The sequence below is a fragment of the Zonotrichia albicollis genome, chromosome 18 (assembly GCF_047830755.1).
Source record: "Zonotrichia albicollis isolate bZonAlb1 chromosome 18, bZonAlb1.hap1, whole genome shotgun sequence".
NCBI classification, from domain to species: domain Eukaryota; kingdom Metazoa; phylum Chordata; class Aves; order Passeriformes; family Passerellidae; genus Zonotrichia; species Zonotrichia albicollis.
In genome coordinates this window covers 4662903-4681035 of record NC_133836.1, presented here as the reverse complement: position 1 = coordinate 4681035, position 18133 = coordinate 4662903, and the positions used below count along the sequence as shown (strand labels likewise).

Sequence of the window (18133 nt, the reverse complement as noted above, 5' to 3'; positions counted from 1 at the left end):
GCAGGAGCGGCCAGGAGCGGGCTGGCAATGTCACTGCCTTCCCGGGCTGGCTGCCCCACGTGCTCCAGGGCCCCCGCGCTGTGCCCAAGCCGGGCTCTGCTGTCCCCAAGCCGGGCTCTGCTGTCCCGGGAGAACCGGCCCCGATGGCACCGCAGAGCCCGGAGGGGGCGAGCCACACGGCAATGTCACCCCCGCGGCCGGAGAGGGACCCTCCTCGGGGAAACTGAGGCACGGAGGGGACGTGCCTTGACCAAGCACCCAGGGTGGCACCAGGGTGACACCAGCGGGACCAGCGCCACCAGCAGCACCGCGTTCTCCCCGCTCAGGCGGACCGAGGGCGTTTGGATCGGTCCTTACTCGGGACCCGCTCCTGCTGCCACCCTGGTGTGTGCCACCAACCGAGGGGTCCCCAGCCAGCACCCTGCACTCGGCAGGAGCAGCGTCCCCGTCCCCATCCCCGCTCCCAGCCCTGCCCTGCCGTGTTTCTTTCCCAGACACAGCCCCACGTCTGGAATCCGGCCCCGGAGTCGGGGCTGCCGCTACGGCCATCCATTCCCAACTAAAAATACGGACTATAGCCCATTCCCCACTAAAAATAGCCCTCCCAGCCGAGGGGACCCCGACCCCCACCCACCCTGGGTCCCCCCAGCTCCGGTACCTGGCGGGGGCGGTGGGTGCTGGTGTCCCACACCGGCACCGGGATCCCGGCGAGCCCAGAGCGGCGGCAGCACGAGGAGCACCGAGAGGGTCAGCGGCCGCCTCCCCCCGCCCCCGGCGCGGTGGCAGCTGAGGTGACACATGTCACTGCTAAAAATACCCGCGGCGGTGGCACCGGGGCCTCGCCTGGGGAGAGGCGGTGGCACCGCGGGGCCCTGCTGCTCCTCGGCTTCCACACATGGGTCACCCGCGCACACCTCCGCACCCCAAAGGAATGGGGGAAACGCTGTAGTTGGGTGTGAGCCCCCCCAGAACACCCTGGTGCTGCCCAAGGAGGAGAGGAAGCCCCAGCCCGGGGCTCCCCAGTGCACCCCAGTTCCCCCACCAGCTCTGAGATGGGGCAGAGCTGGAGGAGGGAGGACCTGGGAGCAGAGCTCAAAATAGCCCCTGGCACCAAGAGCAGCGTGGTCAGCACCCAGCCAGGCCAGGTGGGAGGGGAGCAGCACAGGGGACACGTGGTGACCACATGGGGAAAAGGGTGACCCCCCCAGGGCCAGCAGGACCTGTGTCCCACATGTCCCAGCTGCCAACAGCCACTCAGGGGGCATGTCACCTGCTCAGGACAAGTCCAGTGCACAGGGGCAATGTCCCCACCTTGGTCACTCGGCATCTGACCCAAAAGCTCCATGGACACAGCCAGGGCACTGGCACCCGCTGCCAGAATGGCTCTGGTAGTAAGAAAGCAAACAGGATTGTCAGTCTGGAGTCCCCTGGCAGGTGAGCATCTCACCAACCCCAATCTCACATGGGAACAGCACGAGGATATGGTTTCCACAATCCTTCCCAGGTGGCACTGCAGGGATGAGGCAGCCTGCCCACAGTTGATGGAAGGCCACCTTTGGTCACCTGTCACACACCTCCCAGTCCTGGCACAGCCAGCATCAGCTCACCTGCAGGACACAGCTGGTGTGTTCCTCAGAAAAACCAGCACAAACAGCAGGCACAGGGCTGGGGGAAGGGGACTTACCTGTGCATGGGGCCGTGGGGTCCATCCAGTACATCCCAGCACATCCCAGTCCAGCCTCACGGTGTGCACGGGAAGGGACAGGTGACACGGAAAGAACGGGACACCAGCACACACGCAAAGGACGGTTTTTATTGGGGTCTGGTCGTAGGAGAGCAGTTTTGTACTGACCAACACACAGAAGCAGCTTAGCTGTGCCAAAATAATCCGTTAAAAAAATACTGGCGGCAAGAACCGAGTGTGGCACACCCGCCACGACGGGGCTGTAAACTCCGGGACAGTCCGTGAGGAGCGAGGCCACAGCTCATGGCACCCTCCTCCCCACAATAAATATGGAAAGAGCCAAGTACATAAAACAAGGAATGATCTCATCGATACAATATCTAAAGTTATTTACAGATCCTGGCTTTGCTTACCATTAATTAATTACACATTTTGGACAGGTTCTCTTTCGATCGTTTCCTTCATCGCGAGTAGCTGTTCGTGTGAATCTGCTCCTTTTTGTTTTAAAGGACCTGGTGAGGCACTGGAAGTGCTCACAAATCCCCTCTCCGAGGATGCTCCTGCTTTATTCTGTTTTTCACACACTTTTTTTTGTGCCATCTCACCCACTGTCTGCTCTCTCCCTTTCCCCTGAGGAGATGCTACCCAACAGCAAAGCCTCTTCCCAGCCCATCTCCTTTTCCAGCCTGGAAACACAGCGTGTCACACAAACCCAGATCAACCTGGCCCTGGACAAAGCCATCTTCCTGCAGCTGTCCCCAGGTTCTCTGCCAAAAAATCCCTGCCTGGACACACCCCAGGCCAGCAGCACTGTCCCCAGCACGGCACCTTTCCAGGGGTGACACTAAGGAGCCACAATGCCACCAGCACTGCCAGCTCCCCCTTCCCTCCAGGCACAGCTTGGGCTACAGCTCACCCCAAAATCCAATGGGATCAGAGAGGGAAACAGGGAAAAAAGGCAGAGATTACTCCAGGGAGCACAGCAGGGATCCCTCCCTGCCCCAGGCAGCCCCTCAGCAAGGAGAGAACTTCAGCAGCAGTGTGGCAATGGAAAATGCCACATTTCACCCAGAAATGCCACAGGGATCGGCCCTGACCAGCACAGACCCCCAGCCCCAGTACTGTGGAAACTGAGAGCACACAATGTTACACCACAAGTACTCCTCAAACTGCACAGGCCAGGCTCACAACTGGAATTATTTTTAGGAACTGAGCGAGCTGATAACTTCAGGGCTATTTCTGTACCTCACTGGGCACAGAGGTGCTGCCGTTGGCTCTGCAGATGTGCCCAGATGTGCCCAGCAGAGGCAGCTCCTGGAGAGATGGCGCCACAGGGGGGTCCTGCCTGGGTGTCACTCTCCCCATACCCCGAGGGACAGTCCCTGCTGGGTCCCTGGTGGCCGCCACCCCTGAGATGTGACACCAAGCAGGGTCCTGCCCTGGCCCTGGCTCCAGGACAGTGATCTGGCACTGCTCCTGCTTTAAGGACCAAGTGATCCCCCTGGATCACACCAAACCCATCTCCAATGAGAAGATTTTAGGTTCCTGAGCCCAGCCCTGTGTCCAGGCTCTGCCTCCACTCTCTCCTTCCCCTGGGAATGACAGAGCTCTGCAATTCCCTGATGGAACTGAGCTGGATCAAACACCACGCTGACTCCATGCCCCAATTCAGGTCATTAATTCTCTTTAACTCAGCACAGACTCCTGTGAATAAACACTTGCTCTGGGAATGCTGAGGGATAAAGGAGAAATTTAGATATATCCCATCAAAGGGGTGGATTTGCAGGAGTTTTCCACCTGAGATGAGCCTGGAGTCCATGTGCTGGGAGAGAAGGGCTGCAGAGGCTCAGAAAATCCATCCCTACTTTGTCATGAAAAACAGAATAAAGCTGGCTGATCCTGCTTGAAAGGAACTGCCACTTCCATACACATATGGAGCAGAAATTCTGTGGAATGTCAGAAGTTGGAGAAACATGTATTTAATAAATAATATAAAATGCTTTTTTCTGTTAAAATAGAATTCTCGGGTTTATACCTACAGAGCATAGCAACCTTTACATAAACAAAATAAAGCTGAGTCTGTGATGATTAGTTTAACACAAAATAAAAATACAATTTAACAATAGTATTAAAACAGCCGATGTTCCATCCACACAATATGTACACCATGGAATAGAAACCAACAGGAAACAAAAGTAGATTATCTTGAAACTCCTCAGACATTTGGATATACATCTTTTCTCTGTATATTTTAGATATTTTCCTTTTTTCTTTTTTTTTACAATATTAAAATTAATACTATGCTTTGTCAAAATACGCTTTTTCAGATTTTTTTTTTCTTTAATTCGCAGAACTGACTCATTCCTTACATTAATCAACACCACTAGAATTATTTCTTGCCTACTGTACACTTCAAGCAGTCCTTCCCCTGGGGATATTTTGGGTGCAAACACCCCAGAGGCGCAGGAGCAGTGTCACTGCCACGTGCTGGGGGTGACACTGCCCTGCCAGGGGCTGCAGGACACGGATATGGACATGGGATCAAGGAACCTGCTCCCAGAGCTGACCAGCTGCCAGGGAAAGAGCAGCTCAGAGCTCCAGGGGTTTCACTGCTCATGAGCTGATTCCCTGCAAACCCCAGGAGTGATGGTGCTGGGGCTGGTCCTGCTCAGGGAGCATAAACCCCCAGAGCTCCTCTGGGCAGGATCACAGCCAAAACAAGTTCTTTTTTAGCACAAACCTGTGTTTCCACCACCTCCACACTGGGCTGCAAACACCTGATTTATCCTGATTTATCTCAAAGCCAAACACAACCTCACAATTTAATTTTTGGGTTTTCCCCCCTTGATAGAAGTGGGAGAGGAAAATCTTCCACTGGGTTTCTAAAGGGGAGGTGCTGAATGACAGAATCATGGAATATCCTGAGCTGGAAGGGATCCAAAAGGATCATTCAGAGCCCAACTCCTGTCTGTGCTCAGGGCAGCCCCATGAAATTCAGCAAAACTCGAATGTGACTAAGCCAAGGTCTGTCCCCCAAGCTGCTCTCTCCCTACCTGCCAGGCTTCCCTTCCCAGACACACTTCCAGCTATTATTAGCCTGCTCCAAGAATTTCTGAAGCCTGCTGGGGGGTGGGGGAACATACCAGGAATGTCAATCCCAGCTGGATGCACTCCAGCATTACTCCAGCTTCTCTCACAGCAGCACTTTGGGAAGAACCCCTGAGCCTGCAGCCGAGGCTCTGCTGGACCAGGGACAAGAACACAAAAAAGCTCAAACACAAGTAAGAGGAAGAAGATTTACACTTGGGGAAGTGGATGGCCAACACTTGGATGAAGGATTGCAAAAAAAAAAAAAAAACCACAAAAAACACCCCACAGTAAATGCTCCTTTAAGAGTTTCATGAACTTGCAAAATAATTAGCAAATAAATGAGAGATCCTAAACACACAGCCAAAGACCCTCCTGCAGATTAACACCACCAGGAATCTTTGTCCAAAACAAAAACTTCAGAGACTCTGGTTCCTACACCAGGAAGGAGCAGTCTGGGGCAGCATCCAGGATTTTTTGGTTTGGAGGGTGCAATTCCAGCTCTCCCTCCACACCTGCACATCCAGTCACCTCCACACAGAGCCCCATCTCTCACTGGGATCCCACCTTTGTTCAGGAGTTTGTCACTGTGATAACTTCTCCCCTCCTAGCTGCACAGTTAGATACAAGTCACAAAAATAAAGCTATTTTCAATTGTCAATAAATCACAGCTAGCTAAAGAAACCCAAATCTATTCCTGCCCCTCCCACTGCAGGTTGGACGGGGCAGCAAAGACCACAATAATGAGAATATTCCAGGGCCATCCCAACTCCATCACATTTCAAAATAAATGTATTTCCCTAAGACAATACACAGCCTTCATTTCATATAAATTCTCTGGGTTTGAGGCACAATTTCCCAGCTGATGACCTGTTCCTCCCTCACTGACAACCAGAATCTGTTGACAGGGAGTGAGAGTGAAATCCAGCCATGGAAAATAACTGAAGGAGAAGAATGGGACTGAGCAGGGACTAAGAAAGCAAAAACAAGTTACACAAGAACTGTGAGAAGGTTTTGACACCATCTGAGGGCTTTTTTCTAAATCAAGGAGAAAAATACAAGCATTGCATGGTATTGTAGGGAAAGCTGAACCACAGCCAGGATGAGGCATTTTTTATCTCAAACATTTTTTAAATACCACACAAAGAATCATGGGATTATTTTAGTTCAGAAAAGACCTCCAAGATCATCAAGTCCAACCTTTGACCAATCACCTCTGACACTGCTCCTTACAGAGGAGCTGAGATGCTCAACAGGAATGACAGAGAGCCTGGTGCTGTTTACATAAAATAATTAAGAAAATAAATAAGGAGGGGGGAAAAAAAAAATCACTGAAAGAAACCACTTTCTCAAGGGGGGTGTTTTCCAGAATGCATTTTCCCTTTGGTGCAGCCCCAGGTGGTCAGCCAGGGTTTGCACAAGCTGTGCAGCAAACCCAGCTCCCATGCAGAAGCAAACAGAGCCACTTTTACTACTTCTCTCCAAGGAACTCTGTGGTGATCTGACAGCCACACACGCTCGGCAAACCACGCACAGCTTCTACTCCCACTGACACAGGCACAGCTCCACTCCCTCCAGGGACTGTGAGAGCTGCACCTCTGCAGCTGGGAAGAAAAATCCTCTCTAAGCTGTTCACTGAATTGGAAAAACAGCTAAAATTCAGCCCTGACCTCTCTCTTAGAAACCACCACAACAGCCAGCTTGGGGAAGCTGTGGGACAGCTCAGGATGAGATCTTTCCTTCAACAAGACTTTGCACCCTGATGCCTCAGGTAGAATTAACATAAACCTGGCATTTGATCAGCTCCTCCACGCTCAGTTCGCTCACACTGCTCTCACTGTGGGCACTTTGAACTCTTCAGAACAGAAAATAAGAGATCCTTTCCCAAGCTGAGCTGTGATATGTGCACAAACCTCCTGGGCTGGGCTCCAGGGGATTTCTGGGGATTTTTGGGGATTTCTAGGCTATGGGAACACACCTGTGTACAGCAGAGGAGGATCCCAAGTCCCAGGACTGAGGAGTGATCCGGGATACGTACCGAGGTACCCACACACACCTGAACCCAGCACATGCTCTAGAATGCACTGGATTTGAATCATTTCTTTTTAATTTTTTTTTAAAAAGTGCAGTTGACCTGAAATGGAAAAGAACTGTCTTTTATGTTCACTGTAAACTTGTCAAAAGGAATCTGCTCTTTAAAAACTGTGCTAAAATAGTCAATTTATACAACAGAGCACTAGATGAAGCTACCATAAATTCCTCTTCACCAATTATTACTCTATTGTGTCAGTTATAGTACTGCATATACGTAGAAGAAGCAAAACTGGTGGTAGCTACTATTAGTGAGTACAACAAACCCAGGGGAATAATTCGAGTTCAACGCTCCCATGAAGTAGCAATAACATTTAAACCACAGGACAGTTAAGGATTTCAGTACTTTGAAGTGCATCAGAGAGTCACACTGTTGATCATCAGCAGTATGGAGCAAGGTTATCAGAGAGAGTCAGCAGTAATGCTCGGGGAGGACACGGCAACACCACAGAGCGAGGGGGGGCACCCACCACGGTCCGCCGGTGTCACCACGGCAGTGTCACCCCCCTGCCAGCCAGGCCACGGCAGGGACAAAGCCTCTTCCTTCATCCTTCCTTCCTTCCTTCCATCAGTAGTTCCAGAGGGACGGAGCCCCGCCGGGGGTGTGGAGCAAGGAGCAGCCTCTGGGCTTGGTGACCTCCAGCGCTGCTGCTGCTGCTGCTGCTGCCAGGGGCAGGGTCCCCCCCTGCTGCAGACACAGAGTCCTGACGTGATCCCAACGCTGTAAACATGGAGCTCCTCCTCCTCCTCCTCCTCCTCCAGGCACATCCCGCCTCCGGCACTGCACAAAGTCATTCGTTCGCAAGGATTCTGGGACGCTCTGCAGGTTCACCAAGCAGCTCTCCCTGCGGGAAGGTGGTGGGTGTCTCCTACAGCCCGTTGCTGTTCCTGTGGCTGAGCGGGGGCTTGGACAGCTCCACCACTGTGGAGCGGGATTTGTTGAGGAACTTTGGAGCCCGGCGCAGCAACCTCTGGGCCTCGGTGAACGCCTCTGTCAGCTCCTTCTTCCACTGCACAAACTCGGGGTCGCTCTGCAAGACACACAGAAAGAATTTGGCACTTTATCCAACCTGGCCAACAGTGTCATCTCCTGTCACCACATTTCTCTTCACAGAGAAAAGCAAGGCACAATTCTTCCCAACAATATTTCTGGGTTTCACACTCTCTGAACCTCAGAGAAAGGAAAAACAGTTCTTATCTCACTTGCTGCGCCCTGTGCTTGTTCACATTATGGAAGATTGGTTACCTGAAGAGAATTGGTAATTAGATTCTGGTGTGAGTGTTTTGATTCGCTGACCAAGTGAATCCAGGTGAGAGGAATAGTGGATTTGTCTTTCCAAACAAGCTGTGGGTCTGCTGATGGATAAAACCAGCACTGGGAGATCAAACCAGCACTGGGAGATACAAGAAACAATGGGAAGGACTCCACTGATGGATGAATAGAAAAAGATATTTGCTTTTACAAATAAACTTTAGGTTTGCTGATAAATTAAATCAGACATTGAAAATAAAAGAATCAATGGGAAAGAAAAACTCCTAAATTCCATAAGAATTAAAAGTTAAAAGGGAGGGTTGTACATTAGAGGGAAATCTTTGGTGTCAGGTGTTCTGGGAAGTCTGTACCTCTCAAGTACCTCAGAAATAGGGAAAGAGAGAAGGGAAATGTGGCTGGGAAATTGGGATAAAAGGGAGACTGCGTCCTCCAAAAATTGGAGAGATCCCAGGGAATGCCCATGGCCTCTCCCTTTATTTGAATAAAGTCAAAGGACTCCTCTGTCTCCTTTTTGAATGTAAACCTCTGATGTTTGTGGATTAATTTTCCTAACACAGGTGTGTGTGTGTCAGGACAGTCACAAGATGCTGTGCAGGCGAGTGCAGTTGAGTGTTTGGCAGATTCAGTTTAGATGTAATATAATATAGTATAGAATAACATAGTATAATAAAGTAATTAATTAGCCTTCTGATATCAATGGAGTCCTCCTCATCATTCCTCGCCTTCATCAGGGGTAAAAATATCTCTGATATTCTCTGTCAGGCAGCACTTTAGGGAAGATATTTTAATTTTCCAAAGGAACAAACAACATTTTCCTATGTGCAATCCTCCATCACCCCAGTGCAAGCTGGTACAATGTTTAGAGGATTTGAGCACTCTCCCTTCCACACATGAGCTCCAGCAGCTGCCCACAGTGAGACACGAGCCAACGAGGCCCTTGGAGCTTGAGAAGTTTGGGAGTTTTTAGCTATTTAATAAACTCAACTCATTTTGTCCCAAATACCACTGAAATCCATGACAAGCTGCAGGTTTCCTGCTCCCAGAACTCAAGGGTGATAAACATTGGTATTTTATCAGTAACTAAGGCACTTGGCTCTGCTCTACCAAGTGCCTTAATTAACATGCAACAGGATGAGCAGAAAAACTTGTCAATTGTTTATCATATGCAAAACAATCTCATCAAGTTATCAAAAAATCAAGTCTTACCTCACACTGTAGGACAAACTGTTTTCCTCCTTTAATTCTCAGTAAGATGCATTTCTTATCTTTAATTTGTGTTTCTTCAACAGATACTATTTGTTCCATTGTCAGCAGGTTTTGCTGCAGCATTTGCAAAAGAGCAGAGAATTAATTGAAAAAAACACTGTTGCCCATCAAATAAAGCCACTATCTCATTTTCCTGGACTATCCACATTAATTAAATGAAGAACATTAAATGTCATTATACAAACATTTATTTCTGAAGGCTGGGTCATGAACTAAAGATAGATAGTAAGGTAAGAGAGATTTACAAGGGGCTTGGTTGCTTCAATAGTGACAACAAAATATCAGTTCTAAAAGCCAGTAATGACAGCATGAAATAAGAATCTACAAATAGGTGTGTCTGCAAACAGAATATTAACTATTTTCCCTCAAGAGTTGCATATAATTTGATACATTTTTCAAGCATTACTGTTATTACCCAAAAAAAAAAGGCAATTTCACTACTTCAAAGAGCTGAAAGGGAATATTTCAGCACTGAATACTTACAAAGAGAACATACACAACAGTGTGCAGAAAAACTCTCCCTATGGACTGCAGAGTACACAATGTCTTAAATTCCAAATGCCTCCTTAATTTAAATATCCAAATTATCTGCCCTGCACATGAGCACAGCTGGGCTACACTACAGCCACTATAGCATTTTCTTGGAAACAAAATGCTATATAGCATTTATCACCTTACCAGTTTGTGTTTTTTTGTATAAATAGTCCAGAGATCCTAAATGAAAAACAACACCATCAACTACCAAAATCCTTTAAAAACACAACAAAGCAAACAAAGGATGCTCAAGACAACTTTACATCTCCTGTGTGCAGTGTAAGCTATGCGTTAACTACGGTGAGACAGAAGATACTCAAAGGGGCTTTTACTAAGAGAAAACTCTTTCACTAGGAGAGCTCCTGGGCTCTCCAGAGTGTCCCAGCTCCACCTGGCTTCCAGCAGAGCTCCCAGGGCCCCTCACTCACCCGGGACTCTCCTTCTCCTCGCCACTCCAGCCGGTTGGGGAAGAGGTAAAAGTAACGCCGCTGCCACTGAGTCAGGAAGGGGTTCCCCAGCTTGAGCATGTAGCCATGCATGATACAGTCCTTCCCCAGGGCATAATCTAAACCAAGAGGAGATGTTAGCAAAGTGCCAGGAGATGCAGCTGAAAGCATTCTGAGAGAGCTCTGTGCCGAGGGGATGGAGCCCCGGAGCCGCCGTGCCCTCGGCAGGTTCAGATATCACACACAAACCCCCAGCTCTGTTCAGATCACACACTCAGCCCCAGCTCTGCCCTAACTGCACAGCTGCTGTGGCTGCAGAGCAGGGAACAAGGACAGGACTTGGCTCTTAAAGGAGTATCTCACTGGAGGAAGTTTTAAAAGCGCTGAATGTTGCTCTCCAAAGTTTGGGGGAGTTTGAAGCAACACCCCCGTGGCAAGCTGCAGTTTGCTGTGCAAAACCTCCTGGGGCCCTTCCCAGCTCCTGGGCAGGAAATCAAACCCCACAGACTGGGAAGGTGAGGAGGCACAGGGTGCCCAGAGAAGCTGGGGCTGCCCCATGATCCCTGGAAATGTCCAAGGCCAGGTTGGACAGGGCCTGGAGCAACCTGGGACAGTGGAAGGCATCCCTGCCCATAGCAGGGAATGGGACTGGATGGGCTTTAAAATCCTTTCCAACCCAAACCATTCCAGGACTCCATGATTCCATGAATCTCTTTCCAAAGCCTGATGTCATCATTCAGCATTCCAAAACATTAAGAAACATCTTAAGCAACACGAGAGCGATTAAACAAATCCTAACGATTCCTGGGAATGACAGCAATGGGAGAACTCCAAACCCAGGAATTACTACCTAGCAGCAAAAGATGAGAGAAGTGTAAGGACAGATTACCTTCCTCGTGGCCAAGCTGCTTATTTTTAGCCCTTTTTCTGGCCTCAATTTTATCTGTGTCTGCATTTACTGCATCATAAACAGTTTCTGCTACTTCTTGCTGCCAACGCTCCGATATTACCAGAGGGAAGTTCTTATATAACTCCTGGTCACTATCAAGCAACTTGCAAGAGAAAAACAACAAAAAACCCAACATTTTAATAACTTTCACTACTCTTATCCCCAACAGTTAATAGTTACCCATGCAACAGCATTATTTTACACAATGGATTGAACTGAAACCTTCACAAAACAAACAGATGCAAGCAAGAGAAGCACAGACACTAACTTAAGCAGAGATATTAATTTATGTGCAGAGAACGGGCCACCTGCTCAAAACTTGTTTTGTTTGATAGCTCCAAAATCCTCACTCAACACTGCCCCATAATGCTCTCTAGACATTTAAAGAACTACTCCAATGTAAGCAACAGCATTCTTAATTTTGTTGCACAAAAACTTCTCCAGCCCAAAAACTCCATGAATAAGTGCAAAGATACCTTTTCCACAGCAATGCCTTCCATGCTTCCACAGCCTGCCTTTATATTCTTAATAATTAACCCCCGGAACTCATCAGCATGGGCTGCAGATCTCACATGTACTGGCATAAGGATTCTTTTCTCCACTAACCCTTTGAGTACTTAAACTGAATTGCACTGAAGAAAATCAGGAATAAAAATTCCTTCACCAAAAGGGTTTGCCAGCACTGAGCAGGGCAGTGGTGAAGTGCCCATGCCTGGAGGAGTTCAAAGCTGTGTGGATGCAGCACCAACAGCTGCAGGATCAGCTTAATTCTCCTGCTGAGTCAGGCCAGGCACTCCTGGAAGAGATATTCTCCTTTTCAGAGATCCATGCTATATCCCAGCAGGAAAATACACACCCAGAAAATCTCCAAGGAAGGGGGAACAGCCACAGGCATCCCCTGAGGGCTCCCCACTCATAACCCAAGCTCATGAGCTCTTCTGGGGGCCACAGGACATTCTGCAGGACAAATAAAACCCAAGGGAGCAGGGAGGAGAGCAAGCTTGGTGGTGCCCAGGGCTCCTGGCACCTCACTGGCAGCTGACTCAGGCAGGAATCCTGCTGTCCCCTCTGGAAGCCTGTGACACCCAGGGGGCTGTGCTGTCCCTCCCTGACTCACCCCCAAGGGTAAATTTATCCCCCGAGCTATGAGATTCTGAGATCAAACTGGACATGACACAGCAATGACCTGCTGGTGATTCACATTCCAGGACAGCAATCATGTTATTGAGAATCTCTGAGCCATCCAAGAAATAAAAAGGCTCCCTGGTTCTTCCTTGCAAAATGTTCCTCTGAATCCTGGCACTGCAGCATTACAGGAGACTGGAATCCTGCCAGGCTAACATTGATGCTGAAGATGTGGAATTTTCTGGGATAAAGAACATCCTGGGCTCTCTGCACTGTTCTGTGCCAACTTCTGTCACCACAGCAGGTGACACTGACAGACGAGCTCCCTTTTAGGCTCACTGAGTACTTAATGGGGCTTTGTCCTTATAAAGTTTAGAACAATTAATTTCCCTCCTGACTCACTTCTGTAAGAACAAGAATGAGGTCTGTTCTACTGCACAAATGGGTGATGAAAACAATGAAGGGCACTGACCCAAGCCCTGCTGCCCCAAAGTGCCAGAGAAACTTCAGAGAGTGGAGGAATCCACAGAGGGTTCATGTGAGTCCCAAAGGGGCCTGCAGCTCTAACTTCTCTCCTTTTTTATATAATTTATATTATTTTAATTAAATTTTTATAATATCAGAACCTGAAAATTTCTTTTACTACTCTTCTAACTTATGACATTGTAACTATTAACACAGTTTGTCATTTTTAAGAGTTTTCCCTGGCACGCTTTGACCACTCAACTATTAAAATAAAGTTTAGCTCCATTTCTCCAAGCTAACAGAAATAAATCCCAACTTTTAAACACAAAAAACCCTAAGGTATTCCTGAAAAACTGAGGCTCTCCCAGTTCTTTCCTGACCTTTTGAAATATTTCCTTCACCACATAAGCCTTTTGGTAAGAAAGTAATTTCAGTTAACCTAAAAACTTAAAGACTTGGCAAGCAACAACAAACAGGGGAACCAGCCCAAGGTACCAGCATGGATTGATTCTCAAAGCCTGAAGGAATTCCTTGCACATCCAGAGCCCTGAAGCAAAGGAAATGCCACACACACATGGAAAGCCAAGCAGAGCAGCCCCAGTGCCACCCTCCAGCACTGAGAGTTGGGTACCTTAATGCCTTTAGTGTCCTCTTCATCAAAGGAGCCAATATCAAAAGCATCTGCTGCATTGACTTCTCCCCGGGGAGGAATCAGGGGGGGAGGGTACTGGAAATTGAAATCAGCATCATTAAAGACAAATTAATGGGCATTATTTAACTCCATTCTTTGTATTTTTTGCACAGATTACACCTGACTGTGCCAGAGTGCCCCCCTTGGAATTAAACTTCAATGCAAAATTGTTGGCACTTCTTTTAATTAGAGCTCCTTCAAAAATCTGGGGATAAAACTCCCCAGTTTAGAGACAGCAAAGGAAAGGAAACATGCAGTCATTTGAGCCTGGAAATGTTAGTATTTATTCCTAACAATCAGGAAGATCTGCAGTAATGAATACTCATCAACAACCCTTCCTGTATTTGTGAGTGAGCACTTGTGCTGGGCACTGTGACCCTCAAGTTTTCTGCTCAGTACCTGTTTGGGTTTATTTTCCTTTTAGTGCTTTACCAAGTCAGTTAAATTACTGTCTTTATCCTTTACCTTCTGTAAATAGACTTGCTGCCAATCAATGCCTTTGAAGAAAGGATGTTCCTTTACTTCTTGTGCGCTGCAAAACAGAAGTGACTGAAGTCAACAAAGGAAAGGGCTTTTAAAGTGTATTCAAGGAATACAAAGCCCTCAAAGGTCACGCTTCTATCACTTGAGAACATCAGGGAAACGCTCTTTTTTGCAAAATAAAATATAAGAATTCCTCAGTAAACAACAGGAGAGAAGATTTGCAGGTGGAAAGATTTGGAATAGTGCTCTATGGCTGGCAGGCAAGAACTCCTGATGGCACTCCATCATGTCCAACAGCAAACAAAGTTCCTCTGTTGTCAGATCCCAAAAATGCTCTGGGTCAGATCCCAAACATGGCTCTGGTCAAATCCCAAAAATGCTCTGTGTCAGACCCCAAACACAGATCTGAGTCAGATCCCAAACTCGGTCTGTAAATAACCAGATTACTCCACATTATACAAATTTTATAAGAAAATAATCAACTACTCATGTTATCTCCCAGGGAAAAGCAATCTCAGGTCATTATCAAAGAGGGCTCCAAAACAAAAATCCTCTGAATCTCCCACTGGAATTGAAGGCAGCCCCAGGCTCAGGTGTGACCATCTACCTGTTATCACACACCCCAATGGTTTCTCAACACTTGTTTACTCCTCTCCTTTTCTCTGTCAGTCGCACACTGACTTTTTAAGCAGGAGATAACAATTTCATGAACAGCTACAGGTGAGCCTGGCAGGAAGCTCTTTTCCTCAGAATAATCAAGTGACAAAGGCAGCACCAGCAATATTCACAGTTTTTGCTTGGTGTTTTTGGGATTGTTTTTTGGTTTGTGGTTTGGTTTGGTTTTTTTTGTAATATGCTCCTATCATTACAGATACAATATAAGCAATAAATTTTCCCTATCAGTATGTCTGAGTCAAGTCATATGATTTCATGCCAAAACAGATCAGGCAAAACCAGAAAAACAACCGAGGGATGAGAAGCAGGAACACCACCCAATGCAAGCATGACTGCAGGGAACTCAGGGAAAGGCTTTAAGGACAGAAATTGTCCAAAAAAACATGTCCAAACTGAAGGAATCTGAAATGTAATTCCATGCAGCAGCACTTTGTAATGTTCTCTTTCCAAAATTAAAATCCTCACAACAGGAAGCAGATTTTTACTTGAAATGAATTCACTCATTGACAGAGAAGTGGAAATTTTTCAAGGCAGAGGTCCAAGGAGAAGACAACACCTACCTTCTTCCTTGGCATCCAAGCCTCTTGCTCACATCCCTCTGCAGGAGCCCTTCCAGAAGGGACTTGAGCTCAGGAGAAAAGGAATCCGGGAGCTCCACGTTCTGTGGGGAAAGGAAACACAAAGAGATTCCATGATGGAAGAGGTGTGCTCTGCCTTCTTGCCCCTGCTGGTGTCTGGAAACAGCTCTCCCACATGCAGATAGAGAGAGCAGGGGGGACAGTTCCAGTTTTAGGGGAAATGGGAGCTCAGGGAACACGGGGATGTCACTGGGGCCAGCCCTTACCACCGTGAGCGTCATCCGGTCAATCTCGTGCTTATCTTTGGTTTTGTGCTGCCTGAAAGGGCTGTGACTGTAGAAAGAAGAAAAAGAAATGCTAATAAATAAATGTAAAGCCTCAGCATATCAGGGTATTTCAGCTGTGGCAATACCAGGAGTTAGTGGAGCATCCTTAGTCCCATCCTTCCCCCTCATCCCTCCTGGACTGCAGAGCAATCTGATCCACAGGAAGGTGAGCAGAAAGTTGGGTAATTCTTCAACAGTGATCTGGCCTTAAAGATGTGCTTCAAATGCCTCAGCAATTACATCTATCTCCCCCAAACCTGAACCGTTTTCAGCTAACAAGGAAATCCTGAGCAGCCATCACCCACAGGGATTTAAATCCAAGGATTTCTATAAGGAAGGTGAGTATGACCCACTGAACTCATCATTCCCCATCATGGAGAGTAAAGAGATAAGAGAGCACAGATCCCACAGCATCAGCCACTGGGAAGATATCTGATGGTATCTTGGAAATTATCAGCTTCATCCCTTTCCTGCTTTATAATTCTGGCTTGAATTTGAATTTTCCTCTAAGCTATGGAAGACTGTGACCTATTAAGAGATTTATCACACAGTCCTCCATGAAAGAAGCAGTATTGTTGTAAGAGATATTTTGATTATTTTTAGGATATATTCCCTGCTTCTTTTCTTTAAAACCTTGAGGGGATGATGTTTTTCACAATCAAAATGTTACTCACTTATCAATTCCATTAATTAGCTATTCTAAAGCATCCTGCCTTACCACATGGCAGAGTGTACCAGCATGTTTCAACTGGAGACCTGCTACTCCCAAGTTATTTTCCTTTTATTCTCAAAAATGTTCTGATTGATTAATGCAATGGATGGACCAGGACTTCAATTTTTCCTCTTTTCAGCATGACAGGTAAATGGTTCCCACACAGCCTCATGTACTCTGACAAGAAGGCTCTGAGTAGATCAGGGAAGAAAATGATTCACTGGCGACTTATGGGCAGATTCTGTGCCAGACTAAATTTACCAAATACCAAGAAATGGCACCATGTGCCCAGCCCTTGTTTTGGGATGTGCTTAATTGGTTTCAGAACAGATGAGGAATGAGAGTTCACTGTGAATAATGCTCTGGCTTCTGGCTGAGCACTGATACCACCCTGAACATCTCCGCCAGGGACAATCACAGCCCAAAGGCTGGCAATTTAAACACCACTTCTTTCTTTATTTGCGCTCTTACATGGTCTGCTTTGTGCACAATTAATGTTAAATTGATACAGTTCTAGAGTTCAATTCACAAGTCACACACTGACCTTCCTTTGTGCAGTGTCTGCATGGAGATAAAAGCTTATAATTAATTATGTGTGAGGACACAGGATGACCTAATGATCAATCTTTACAGAGAAGCACTGTGAAAAGCCTCAGATTTCTCCTGGTTTGCCATTAACACTGAGGATGCCATTTTCAACAAGCACTTGCCCATCGGTGCTTGGTGACTGCTCAGATAAATCCCATGGCATTAATCTATTCTAAGTTTAATGAGCTGACAGAGCTGTAATTATCGTGTACCTTTGGACACTGGTTAGGTAACAGGCCAGATTCAGCAAATGGAAGCACCCACACCTTGTACCTGGCCCAAACCCTGCAGGAGGGAAGGCTGAGTAGCACCCAAAGAGGGACCAGTGCAGCCAAGAGCTTCTCCACGACACCAGGTCTCAACACAAAGCCCATGATTCAACAGGGCTGCCTAGAGCACTCCAAGGAGCAACGCATTTAAAACACTGCCAGAGAGGAGCAAACTGCTGTCTGCAGGATGCAAAGAGCAGAGAAAAGTGTCTTCCTCATGTCCAACATCTGTAGCTACTACAGCATGTTTGGTTTGGGTTTGGTTTGAAAGAAAAAGCCTGGTTTGTCACACATGGGGCAGCACTGAGGGATCACTTCAGCCAAGCTGTGACACACCACGTCCTGCTATTCCAAGGGACACCCACAGAGGCCCCCAGGCCCCCACAGGCAAGGCAGGAGCCCCCACTCACCCCCTCAGCAGCTTGAAGAGCATGCAGCCCAGGGAGAACCAGTCAGCACTGCTGTCGTAGGCTGTGCCCTTCTGCAGCACCTCGGGGGCCATGTACCCGTGGGTTCCTCTGCAGAGCACAACAGCACAAAGCACTCATTACATCCAACATTATCACTGGGGGAAAAATTATTAAAAATCAGTATTCTCTCAATAAGACAGCTCAGTTTGGAAATAATTCATTTTGACCAATTTATTTTGCTTCCAATGGGTTTCTTCTGTCACCTGTGTGAACACGGGACACTCCTGAAGTCACCACTGGAAGCAGCCACCAGGTATTGCTTTTACCCTTGACACATTCAAAACTAATGGACCTTTTTCAAGAAGCTACTGATTTGCAAATCTCTTCAGGTGTGACAGGCTGGAATTTCCCTTTCTGCATAAATTCCAAGATTAAATCAGGTCAGTCGAGGAGCTAAGAATGAAACGTGCCAGGTAAGATG

The 18133-nt window shown here is 47.4% G+C and overlaps 2 protein-coding genes across 5 annotated transcripts in view; both read right to left on the bottom strand.

Moving 5' to 3' along the window:
• Window positions 1-1663, bottom strand: part of MYO18B (myosin XVIIIB) — a 67660-nt gene extending 65997 nt beyond the window's left edge. For 2 of the 4 annotated variants that reach the window (XM_074554343.1, XM_074554342.1), the window contains exon 1: window positions 659-1663. In XM_074554343.1, the coding sequence (XP_074410444.1) occupies window positions 659-1265 (607 nt within the window). In that variant the 5' untranslated portion in view covers window positions 1266-1663. The remainder of the gene's footprint in view (window positions 1-658) is intronic. The other 2 variants (XM_074554341.1, XM_074554344.1) reach the window with 1 other exon arrangement.
• A 130-nt stretch (window positions 1664-1793) lies between these two features.
• GRK3 (G protein-coupled receptor kinase 3) overlaps window positions 1794-18133 on the bottom strand; it is a 61768-nt gene continuing 45428 nt past the window's right edge. The window contains exons 13-21 of the mRNA XM_074554345.1: window positions 17653-17760; window positions 15614-15680; window positions 15330-15430; window positions 14077-14143; window positions 13552-13647; window positions 11271-11433; window positions 10364-10500; window positions 9342-9455; window positions 1794-7893 (exon numbers count right to left, since the gene is read on the bottom strand). Coding sequence (XP_074410446.1) covers window positions 7732-7893; window positions 9342-9455; window positions 10364-10500; window positions 11271-11433; window positions 13552-13647; window positions 14077-14143; window positions 15330-15430; window positions 15614-15680; window positions 17653-17760 — 1015 coding nt within the window. The 3' untranslated portion in view covers window positions 1794-7731. The remainder of the gene's footprint in view (window positions 7894-9341; window positions 9456-10363; window positions 10501-11270; window positions 11434-13551; window positions 13648-14076; window positions 14144-15329; window positions 15431-15613; window positions 15681-17652; window positions 17761-18133) is intronic.